Source organism: Gymnogyps californianus, chromosome 2 (assembly GCF_018139145.2).
Source record: "Gymnogyps californianus isolate 813 chromosome 2, ASM1813914v2, whole genome shotgun sequence".
NCBI classification, from domain to species: domain Eukaryota; kingdom Metazoa; phylum Chordata; class Aves; order Accipitriformes; family Cathartidae; genus Gymnogyps; species Gymnogyps californianus.
The window spans coordinates 4528898-4541307 of record NC_059472.1 but is presented as its reverse complement, the minus strand read 5'-3'; the positions used below and the strand labels follow the sequence as shown (position 1 = coordinate 4541307).

General features: G+C 37.5%; 1 protein-coding gene across 1 annotated transcript in view; it reads right to left on the bottom strand.

The window, feature by feature from the left end:
- The window catches only part of AGO2 (argonaute RISC catalytic component 2), a 56638-nt gene that overhangs the window by 3318 nt on the left and 40910 nt on the right, over positions 1–12410 (bottom strand). Inside the window, exons 12-18 of the mRNA XM_050890663.1 lie at positions 9924–10108; positions 7780–7939; positions 5346–5436; positions 3978–4172; positions 2663–2797; positions 1113–1214; positions 97–296 (exon numbers count right to left, since the gene is read on the bottom strand). Of these exons, the coding sequence (XP_050746620.1) occupies positions 97–296; positions 1113–1214; positions 2663–2797; positions 3978–4172; positions 5346–5436; positions 7780–7939; positions 9924–10108 (1068 nt within the window). The remainder of the gene's footprint in view (positions 1–96; positions 297–1112; positions 1215–2662; positions 2798–3977; positions 4173–5345; positions 5437–7779; positions 7940–9923; positions 10109–12410) is intronic.

Genomic DNA, 12410 nt, shown 5'->3' with positions numbered 1-12410 from the left:
TGCTAAATGAGGATACTGCTGGCCCCAGAACTCACAAGCCCACTTCCTTCCTGCTTCCTTTCAAATTCTGTAATAATTCAAAACTACGCAACTCACCTATCATGTTCTTTATCCACCAGATGATACCTGGCTCTGAAAGCAACCAGGTGCGCGTAATATGCTGGTGCAGGGATGGAAACAGAACGAGTACAGCGTACATACGTATGACACAGCTGGTAGGTAAGAATCTGCAGTTCATCTGAGGAGAAACGATTGTCATCCCAGAGGACATGGTAATGAGAAGGTCTGCTTGTTCCCTGAAGGCAGATCATAGAGGACGTCAGCATTTCAAAAACACCTCTTGAAATTTCTACCTCTGCAGGTGAACCAGCTGCTTCCTCAAAAATCACATGTGAGCAATTCTACGTACTTCAGCAAATTTTTCCTTTAAAAAGGCAAACCACCTCCCTCCTTGCTCCCCATATAACTAATCCCTTTGCATTTTTGGGTAGGATTGCATTTTCTAGAATTTCATCCCTGTTACTGAAATTAAATGATCTTATTGAAATGCACGTTCATCTTGTGAAACTTAGATCTGACAAAAAGCCATCATATAAAGTAGCTTCAGGCAAAATATTAATAGCTACCAGCAATCTAACTTGTGCCCCTGTTGAATACGCTTTTTTTGAGAGCATTAAATTTTGACTTTCAGCACTCTTGTTGTTTAATAGTTTCTGTTTCTGACTGGGAAGAAGAAATCACAAGAAAATGTGAAACTACAACGGTGCTATCTAAATGTATTAGTTGTTTCCTAGGAACTGGATGCACATTTCAGGACAATTTAATGCAAGAGACAGCTATGTAACAGTCCAGCTACCTTGCTACCATTCAAAGCGGTACACAGACAGGAGAGAAGCACAATAAACTAAACACGCAGAGTGTGCTTCGTAACTGTTTACGTTATTATTTCTTTTAGATTTTAACAATGACAGAAGAGCACTGCAGATGGCACAGATGAAAAGCCAAAATACACAGACAGAAGTTGTTCCGTTTGTCTTCTGTGCAAAGAATGTGAGAAATACCAACAGCCGGTGTTATCTTTGAAAGCTACCATCCCACACAGAACGCTGTACCTGAATACCAGCATGACTACACAGGTAAAAGTCAAACTCTGATGGATGGGTGATTTTTGTGTCCACTGTGGTACCAGCTGGAATGTTTCCACTTTTTCCAACCTGTGTAAACAGAAAATGCAAATATACTACGGCATACAGAAATTTTTTTCTTTTCAGCTGTATAGTAAGGAAAAAACACAAGGAAAAAAAGAACAGTAAAGAGCAAAAAGTCAAGAAAGAATGAGCAAAACTGAAATTTTGTTCAACTGAAAATCTGGAGTGTCTCTACAACGGAGGGAAAAAAAAAAAAAAAAAAAAAGATGAGCTGCAAAATCTTCTTAGAAGTTACCTACAAAGATTAGCTTTTCTGATTAATGTAAAAAGAATTTCCTGCCACTGATTTGTCAAATTCTTTTCACCTTCCCTTTCCAGGACAGGTTATTCCTCTGTAACTTTTCTTGTTTATACCTGAAAGAGGACAATCTATAGTTGTAAGACAGGCCTCCTCTTCCCTCAAAAACACTTTACTTCAAAGCAGAACTTAAAAATAATCTTTACTTTAGAAGAATTGTACAACTGTCATCATAGCATGTCATCAATATAAAAACCACCTTCACGTCAGCATTAAAAATTATTAATTATTGCCTTGAAGCCTAGTGGGCTTCAAATGCTTACACAGAGAAGCCTGACAGAAGGAAAAAAAAAAAAAAAAACCATGAAAAACCCTATCTGTGAACAGAGGTTTGCCATTAGGAACTCTTCATTTACAGCAATAACTCCATCCTAGACTTGGGGAGTCTCCTCTCTATCTAGAAAGGTGGAATCAAATATTTCTACATGTACTTCACATAGATACAATAACAACTATAAAACACTCGTAAAACAATGTGAGATGTTCAGTACTACAAATAATGTGTTGTGACACTTGATATGCCCAAACCGAACTCCACGTGTCTAAGACATTAGACACCTAAGACACCGTAAAGGTAGCGTTAATGGAAAAGAAAGTATTCTCGAAGCGTAGGGTTCACCTTACCTAACAATTTCAGTGTCTACTGTGCAGGTGCCTACATCTCAGCTGGTAACCCCAGAGTCACTCTGTAGTCAATGGCAACCAAACCAGTGAACTTACTAGCGCTAGAATCAGATGAAATGTGCCTTAAAGCGCGTTGGGAATACTAAACAGATCTCCATTTACAACAAAGAGTGCCCAAGGTAACTGTTCCAGATGTAAACATCTACATGATAAACCCTACACTACTCAGATCAATCTCAACCCTGAGGATCTCGAGACAGTAAAAAAAACTGAAAAGAAACCTGAAAACTTTGAAGAACTTAAAAAAGGATGGACAGACTTGTTGCAAGTCACATCCTGCTGACGTTTCATAAGTTTCTTGCCAGTTTATTATATGGGGCAGAAAATGAAGGTTTTCCTTTCCAGGTAGGAAGATCTCACCCACTATGTTATGTAGCTCTTCAGACAAGTCTCTTTTACTGCTTAAATAAGCAGTAAGTAATAGATAACTTGGCTGCCTGCTAGATACTTGCCAGTCACAATTAGAACATACCCGTTCATTTTTATCTGTACAGAAGAGTCTGGTGTGATGCCTTTTCTGCACAACTATAAACGTAATTCCAGGCTGGTAATCCTTTTCTAGTTTAATGCATGCTTCTCTGATAGCCAGCAATTCATGATGGAGAACCTGAACCATAAACATAAAGATGTATGATAAGTATGAAAGATAGCTATCTTACAGATTACCCTTATCTACAGATTACTCGTATTTATCGTGTTCCTTCTTGCATTGTCAGAGTGATGAGATGTCAAAGCATGCAGGATTAAACCTTAATTTCTTCACTTAATGAGAACAAATTAGATCACCAGTTTCCTGAGCCAGGCGAGAGCTGGTTCCATATTTGTTCAGCTCCAAGCATGAGGCTTGGACTAATAAGCTGTACGTCAAAATCTTTTTAACTGCCAAATACAAATGAACATTTAATTAGGCTGTTGAATATACAACAGCCTAATTATTTTTCAGACCAGTACAAGGGATAAAATCCAAACTGCTCAACTGCATGCTCTTTCCCAGCTTTGTGAAGTCTCATGCAGGACTACAGGCATCAATACAAACTGAGAGGGAAGTGCAATAAAACAAAAAGCATTTATTTGGGATTTGGGTTAATTATAAATTAAAAATTCAGTCAAAAACAGTGATAAATGGGAAAAAAATATCAAAAGTTCACACAAAGATTTTATTAATTCAAGTTTACTAAGTGACCTTTACTCTTTTCCCCTTGGATTTTGAGAACTTGACTAAATTCTCTTTTAATTTACATATAAAAATATTAGAAAGGAAAGCATATGCAAATATCTTTAAAATATATATATCTAATATAAAAAAATAGAAAAATATTTCATAAAATATGGTACTTGTAAGCAAACAAAATAAATACAAGAAAGTATTTGTTGAATTTTATCGGGAATGAATTAAAAGTGACAGTGTGAAAATACAGCATTTATTAATCCTGGTTAAAAAAGTAGGAAAATTAGCTTACACTTAGGTTTTTCTTTACTGTCCAAGTTCTATGGGATACAGTTTGACTAATATATCTTGAATAGGTCATAGGTGTTGAACATAACTTGAGTGCTATACTTTACCATTTCTAAATTTGCAAAGGGAAGTATTTTAAAGGGGAAAAGTATGGGAAAAAAGCTCATGAAAAATATGAAAAACACTTTCCCTGCTCCGCTCGGGTAGAATCCAACAAATTTGTTGAGGCAAGATTTGTTGATGGTATACTACTTTTCATAACTCCAACTACATAAAGCTAAATTACTACCAGAAAACTACATAATCAAAATCTCAAAAAGAAAAATATAACCTGTTGAAACTGCCCCTCAGAAACGCCATCTCTGTAGAAGATTATACGAGTTGGTTTAAATCTAGTTGATTTGTAGAACTGAATAAGTAACTCCCTGACCATGGCAGCCAAATCTTGGATGATTTCTTGGCGGTGCTGCTGGACCCGAACAGTGGCACAGTATCGATTAGGATGAGCGTCCATGCTTCCTACAACCTGTTGAAAAAATGCTTAGTATCAAACCAAACTTAAAAGCACTTTAATAAAGATATTTCATGAAGATAACTGCACTATCTTTTTAACACTATCTTTTAAACTAAGGGGTTGACGTAGCAAAGATGTAGTCAAAACCATAATGTGCCTGGAAAAGAGCTTTGAGTTTAGTCTACCTGTGGTAACATACCCTGCTGAAACAGAAAACTTATTTTAAATCTAAAAGACTCATTTCCTGTTTGCACCTACATACTGTTTAAAAAACCAAATACAATTTGGAGCACTGATACCATGAAACCATTGATTTAGTTAGTACTGCAGCACAGAAATTTGAACTCTTGAAGACCAAGTCCCTTTCTGGGACACTGTGGATGAATCCATAAAACTGAAATGGTGAGGCACCACAAAAACATCCACACCAAACAGACACCGCTCACCAAGGGAAGAGGTTTTTCTGTTTATGAAACATCAAAATTCATATATTGTAAAAGTGGCATAAGACTTAAAAATAACCAGACAAAAAAAAAAAATCCAAATTCCGTATGTCAAAAATCACAACTAAGCACATCTCCACCTGGTTTTCCTTGGACACATGTGTGTAAGTTTTTAAAACAGGTATTTGTTTATTTAGCACCACAGGCTAAGATACTGCACATACTGTCACCAAAGATCTTCGTTATTAAATAAGCCAGACCAACCATTACAGGTGTTTGACATAATGCAAGTTAAAGGTCATTCCCTGTATTTAAGGAGTACATTTCCAAGAGATTACTGCATATTTTGTGTTGTCAGGAAGCGTGAATCCCCAAAAACCACAACCGAGCCAGCCTAGTTCCCTATAAGTAACGGATAAATTCTTAACATTTTTAACTGCTGAAAAAGCAGATTTAAACATGCACCAGCTTATCACAGGTTGCCGATAAACATCAGCTAACAGAAAAGCTCCTCTGTGTATTAACAGCTCAGGCATTTTACAAGCTAATACACACATTCAAGTAATTAGTATCAGAGCAAGCTCTCCGAAGTTTCATTAGATTCCTGCAGAAAAATAATTTATAATACTATAATTAGGCAATCAGAAGAAATGGACCACAAAAGAATTGAAAGTAATAAAATGCATTAGAGCTGAGCAGCAGGAGAGAGCAGGGGTTAAAGATCATTACACAATTTACTCACTGCAGCAATGGAAGGCTTTTTTCCATCTCCAGCTGGTGGATGAGTTACATCTGCACCAAGGAATATGACAGGCTGTTGAAATACCGGTGGTCTGATAAAGAGAAACCAAATTTGTAAAAGCAGCAAGGCTTACGCTTAATAAAGTGCATTATAACTCAAGTAAATAGCACTCTATACTCTCGCAGTGAATTAGTCAACAATTTGCTCTTGATCAGAGTTGGTCACTTGTACTGTGACAGTAATTAGAAGTCCTGATTAGGGTTCTCATACTAAATACTTAGGCATATTTTTAAAGCATAGCTAATCGTTACTTTTCATTAAAAATGAGTAAAAAAAAAATAATCCTTTTTTTTTTTAACTTGGAGAATTGCAGCCTTTATTAATTAGACCATAGAAAAAAAATAAAAGTTGATTCCTTAGCATCAAATAGCATCTGAGAAAATTAAGGGACTGCGCACACGTACAGATGTTATGATTTTGTTTCTGAACAAAAAAACAGTGTTGGTAAGGACGTAGAAAAGTTGTAGATATCATAGGTAATATTTTAAAAGTAGATTTTTTTTTTTTTTTAAAACTATGCTTCAAAGTTTTAAATAAACCTTTAAGTTAAGATAATAATCTACTGCATCAAGAGTAGAACACCAAAACACTACACTGGAAGTTTTAAGCTTCAGCTCTATTCCTTAATAAAACAATTTTAAACAGGAAATCTTAGGCCACCAGAATTTTTTTGTGTACGTGGGTGTGTGGGGGAATGGTTATGTGTGTAGATTCAGCTGTTTTCAGACCTTCTCTAAAAAGGAATTTGAAGGTAATCATAACAATGTAACTTACAATGCAATTATACAAATAAAAAGCTGTTCTATTCCCATCCCCTCAACCAACAGAAAATAGAGAGTTCTGTTTTAAATACCCCAAACCTGCACTTTTCCAGAATGCCTAGGTGTTGTGTGTAGTTGTGCCTTTTTTTTTTTTTTCTTTCCCCTTTACTTAACTCCATTTTCATGAATGCACAGTTTATTGGTATAATGAGCAGAATTCAACTTTCTGGCCACATTATTGTTGTCAACACATGCCACTTCACAGCGATCTTATGTTCATGAATGCAGCATAAAACTACTTATATGGTGTGTGTGTGTGTTTCTGTTTTGGTTCCACAGCAGTATCTTTAACTCCTTTTTGAAAAACAAACCCAAAAACCAACAAAAAACCCCACTGTGCCTTTTTGAAATACATGCTCTGTAATACGATGATTTTTAGTTGCTTTAATAGGAGTTTCCAACAAGCACATTACCCAGGCTGATTATATTCAGTTCAATAAACAGAATTTAACAAGATACACAAAATATATATCCCTTCTGATGTGTTCTTTTTTTCCCCTCCCTCAGTACTTGTTGTTGGATTATTTTTCAGCAGCTGCCTTCTGACTAGCCTAAATACGTCAAAGTGAAAATTTGCTTATCTGTGCAAAACAGAATGTTGACTTCTTTCAAACAGGCTCCCAAGAACGATGTAGGAGGTTATTCCCTGAGCTCTCTCCACAACTTGAAATGCAACGATTGTAAAAATGCCGTCTTTTTACTGACGTAGAAACCTAGTTGTTCATTTTGATTAAAGTAACTTTATATATCTTTATGCTAGCCTTCTCTGTCCTGCACAGGTAAGACAAAACAAGCTGTATTTTGTTCATTCTTCCATTAGAATGTCTTGTCACTGATTTTTCAATAAAACTGATGAAAAGTTTCAATTTAAGAACATTTGTTTTAAGATGATACACAAACCGAACTTAGTCTTTAACAGCAGGGTCCCTCCTTTTTTACAAAGAGGATGATATTGATTTCACTCCCACTCAACTATATGCAGGACTTCAGTGACACGTCAGATACGGAACTCAATAGTATCAAAGCAACTTCACAGAATATAGTCACAGTGTAACTAAAATTTATCAATGTAATACTAATAAAAAATTGCAAGGTAAACTGGACCTGGAAACCAATTAAGAGTTTTCTGTTCCCAGCTTTTGGTTTTTTAAATGTCTATGTAAGTTAAGACATACAACAAAATGAAGAATCTTGATCACAATTAAACTATAAAGGGAAAGGCACTGCTATTCAAGATGGTCTCTATTTGTTTCTGGAAACTCAAGGCAAATAAAATATTATAAACCTTTCATTCAAATGAAAGTTGTATACTCCAATGGTCAGATTGCAATAACAATATTTTTATTACAAATTTCAACTGGAACAAGTATTCCTCTCCAGTCTTTGTAACCTAACTTTTGCAGGACTATTTATTAGAAGCCAAAAGATAGTTCATCTGAAGAGTCACGTAAACTACAGTGCTATGACTACAGATAAAAGCACTCAGTTATCTTAATATGACGCATGTTCTCTTTACAATACAATACCCTCTTCCTCTTTGAAAGATGGCTTACCTTCCCTGTGGCAGTAGAATATTATTTACGCCTCCTAATTTGACATTTATTTTTAAGCAAAGGTTTGACAGCGTTTGCGGTGTTGTTCTTTGCACATTTTTCATCTGAACGCACTGCGTAGCCATTCCCAGCACAGTGTCGCCAACACGCTTCACCTCCGCTGCAAAACAAAGAAAAAACAAAAAATATTTGCATATTGCAAATCAAACAACGTAGGAGACATTAACTCAGTGACAATTAACTACACAGAGTTTTAGCAGAGTGGTCATTAAGCTTAAAGAAACAAGAAGAAACCTAACCCCCAAACCCAACTCCAGCCTCCAATAAACCTCCTCCCGGTTCTGTACTGCTCCACCTGCTGACAGCGCAGTAACTGGGTCCTAAATATAACTAAAGGCACTGTTGGCTTATTTTAACTAAGAATTTTTTTAAAAATTACTCTAATTGTAATTTTAGAATTATAGTGTTTTATCATCAGCATGGAAGAACCTTTGGCTAAGGAAGTAGGTAATGTGGATAATATTAGCATGATGAGCACTTGTTTCATTATTAAACACTGGACTAGTAACACAAACTTAATAGTAACGTGCTGAGTAATATTCAGCCAACCAGTTTATCAGTTCATCCTTGCAAATTTATCACTTGCATAAGAAGTGGCCAGTTTAGCAAAGCACGGCCCATAAAAAACTCTGAAAGAAACTCATTAAGAACTGTACTATTCAAAAGCTTAAAACAAATCCTATTGGTAACAACAAAATTGAGACTTAAAGGCTTTAAGAGAGCCATACTCTTACACTCAGGAAAAGGAGAAATTTAGGCTCCAAGACAGGCTCAGAGAAGATGCAACCCCCCTTTGGCAACCGGAGAGGGAAAGAGGCTTTTTGAGGAGCAGGGTGAGAAGAGGAGAAAAGACAAGACTTGTTGGTATAGGAAGTGCAAGAGTATGGAAGAGCACAGGGAGAAAAATAGAGAGAGATGATTAGAGCTGGCAGAAAGAACTATAATTAAAGATAATGACAAGGAAAGCAGATGAGAGTGGTACCACATTCTCTCAGTGGTTAAGTAGAGGAAAGAGTTCCCTTTTAATGCCAAGCAGGAAAAGTGAAAATGTCATTTTGCGCTGAATTTCTATTGAACAAATTAGAGATGAGCCACTTCCTTTGCAAGGCTGAATTCAAGAGGGAAAAAAGGTACTATTTCGTCAAGGTTCCTTTTTTAATCTCTTTTTATCTTATATGAGATAATCTTGGGAAAAGAAAGCTAGGAAATTATTTTCTGCTATATTAAATTGGTGAGGGTAAGGGATGGGATAAAACAGATCTGCAGCTACTTGGTGGATCTGAGCCATTAGAAAAGAGAGAGTCCATGAAGCTACGGGAGAAAAATAGTGGATGGTGCTGCAATTAGGCAAGGTAAGTGAAAAAAGGAGGAAGGTAGGCTAGGAAAATGAGCAGTCTTGCCTATCAGAAGAGCTAGTTGAAACCAAAATGCATGGTTTATCTAAAACATATTAAAACCTATGCGTGCTATGTAAAATGCACTAATTGTCAATCTGTTTCCAAAAAACAGTTTAAGTTGCTGAGTTTTCACCTTCCATGCATCTATGTCCTCGCAACCCAAGAGTTAAAAAAACTGAAAGAATAGGAAAAATCGAATAGGAAAAAATGACTGGCAGAAATCTTCTCCTTCACTCAACTTTTTTTGCCAAAGGGTGATGGCGTGAGTAAGCAATGTTCTAAAAGCTACACGGTTCTTGAGGTCATTACTTCTTCAATCACTTGGAATTTTTAGCACACAAATTATAGTAAGTATATTTTAATCCACTGCATATCAATTTCATCAATTTCACAAAAGTCCTGGTTTAGCTTTCTCACTCACAAACTGCATCTCAAATGCAACCAACAGGAAGAATGTGGAAAAGCAAATTAAAAGTATAGACAAAAATAATGAAAAGAAAGAATTAAGGTCTTAATATAAAACATCATGCAGCACAAGAAGAAGAATAAAATTAATTTATAGCCCATTCCCTAAATGGAATTTATAAAGTTAAACCAGAATTAAACTTCTCTCATTCAGATACTTCACAAAAAAAATATATGAAATTGCGACTGAAACACACACGCTCATTATTTGCACTTACTGACCATAGACCGGCGTTTTTCCTGGCAAAATTACTACAACAAGCTGCAGCCCAGTATAAGTGTTCTTGAGATGTCTGAACATGGGCTCCACACTGTCAGCTCCCTGCGCATATTTACAGAAGCACGGCTGCCCCTGGATTGGCATTCCTGCATCTCTGGAAATCTTCCTCAGTTGTTCTGTAAAGGACCTAAAGGATGTAAATAAATACATTAGATTCTCAGGTAGCAAAATCCATCTTGATTTTTGTTCTTGTTTTTAATGGAACAATCCTGTTAAACTTGCAGAGTTGTGCTGTCCAAAAACCTGGGAATTTACCCCAAGTGCATCTTTAATTGACTATGTCTATGTAGTCACTGAAGGAAAGACAGGGGAAGATGAGGAAATACACTGTATAAATAACACATTACTAAAAACTTCATTTCCAAAGCAAATTCCACCTTCTTTGATCTTTCTATGAGAGATACTGTACAAGCCACTTTTTGCAAAAACACTGCAATGATGGTATTTTGGACGGCCTGCTCTACCATACTTCCGTGTGGTACTGCCACTACAGAAACGGCTGGAGTTCCTTCTTTTTCTTGGTGAGGAAAACAACCAACAGAAGTTACCAGCAATTGTGTCTCAGCGAATTGATCTAACATCAACAATAACGCACAAGAAAACCTTGCTAGATATCAGAGTGTGCTGGTTTGGGCTGGGACAGATGGTTGTATCCTGGAGGTGAAGACAAACCTTCTCCAAGGATGGTGCAAATGTAAGTCACCTTTGATGGAACTGGTCAGAAACAGAGACAACCTAATTTTGTCAGAGGCTTTTATCAGTGAAGGCTGCTTCAGGCCCCCTGCTAGCAGAGTATGCTGCATTGCAGCGTGCCTCCTTCTCCTGGCTCTTGCTGACATGGTAGTGTTTGGCTGTCTTTCCTTTTGAAGGGACACCAAGATGACACTGTGTCTGTTGTAAGCAAGACAATCGAAAGCACTTCAGTGTAGGGAGCCTAGGGCTCTATGAAGTATACAGAGTCTGGAAAGCATCTTCAAAGTCATGGCTTCTCCAGGTTAGATGCCTGCAGTCAACGGTGCATGAGTAGTTTGTAAGTCCCATCCCCATAAAACAAAGGCAAGATGAGCAAGTAGTGAGGTGTCACAGTGCAGACCTGCAGAGTGGAGTACTTGGTGCCGAGGCACCAACATCCATGCTACATGCGTTTCTGAGATTTTTTTGTCAGGGTGGCTGTAGTCTGGTGCGGTGGGCTGAGTGTCCATTAGCAGCTGAAGCACATCCTCTAGTCCAGTTTTATCAAAAAGAAATCTACATTGTGCACTCAGACTGCTCCTTGATGCGGAACATGGTATGGCAATTGGTGACCATCAGGAGCATCACTTCAAATATGCACTTCCGATCCAAACTAAAACGCTCGTGCAGATGCATCCAGAGATGTCCTTCTTTGGCATTTGCTTTAACGACCAGCATAGTAAATGCGTGATCCCAGGTAGCAATGCTTAACTGATGTAAATGCTGACAAAGCTCCTTTTATTATTTTGGAGCGGATGCCCCCATAGGTGTCTAAAAAGTTGCTCGTCTTCACCAAAGGGTGCCAGATAATACAGTCTTACCCACCAAGAGGGTGTGAAGATTTAGTTTCTTCCAAACCCATTGTTAACTTTCATGAATCATAACAGTCTGTGAGCTTTAGCCCTGCAGCTTGTGGCTTCTTGCAGAAAATAAGCGCATTAAGCATTTTTCCCTGGCAAAACAGGCACTCACCACTATAAGCAGAAAGAGTCAGTGGCAGAACATGCAAGTCTAAAATGGCACAGGTTTCGAGCCTTTAGAAGTCCACCTGTAAGTATGGTGTCTAAGACGAAAGGTTCTCTCCCTTTTCCTGAGAGGTAAAGGAGGATCATTTTGAAAACTTTTAGGGATTTTGAAGGTGTTTACTCTGACAGATCTACAGCAGCCAAGTTCTAACTTGCTCAGCAAGATGTAACAAGAGGCAGCAAGATGCAACTGGATGCAGCCATATTCCTAGTATGAAGGCATGTCCTTTCAAGGTAAGGACAACTCCATCTAAGCCATCAAATAATTTTATTTTGGCTCATTATGTTGAAGACTTCTGCTTAGCTCTCAAAACTAACTTCTCCTATGCAGCATTTCCACTAGAAGCAACAGTGTGGAAAGGAAAATTCTCTGGCAACTTAGTTCCTGCCATGTACCTGGAGAGAACAAGTCCCTAGCCTTACACAATGGGAAGAAAAGTAAAACGTAAGATTCCCACTGTTTGCTCACCACTCATGAGGGAAAAATTCCCAAGCTATTTGGCAAATCATCTAAAGGAACGCTGTTATGGCAATACCGTTGTTATGAACAATCACTGTCTTGCATTCAACTTACAAAGAGCAGCTGAGTCACCTGCTAGGGCAACTCTAAGAGCTGCACTTGTCCATGCATGAAGGGAAAGCAACTGCGTGCAAAAGAAGGAATTAGACAAT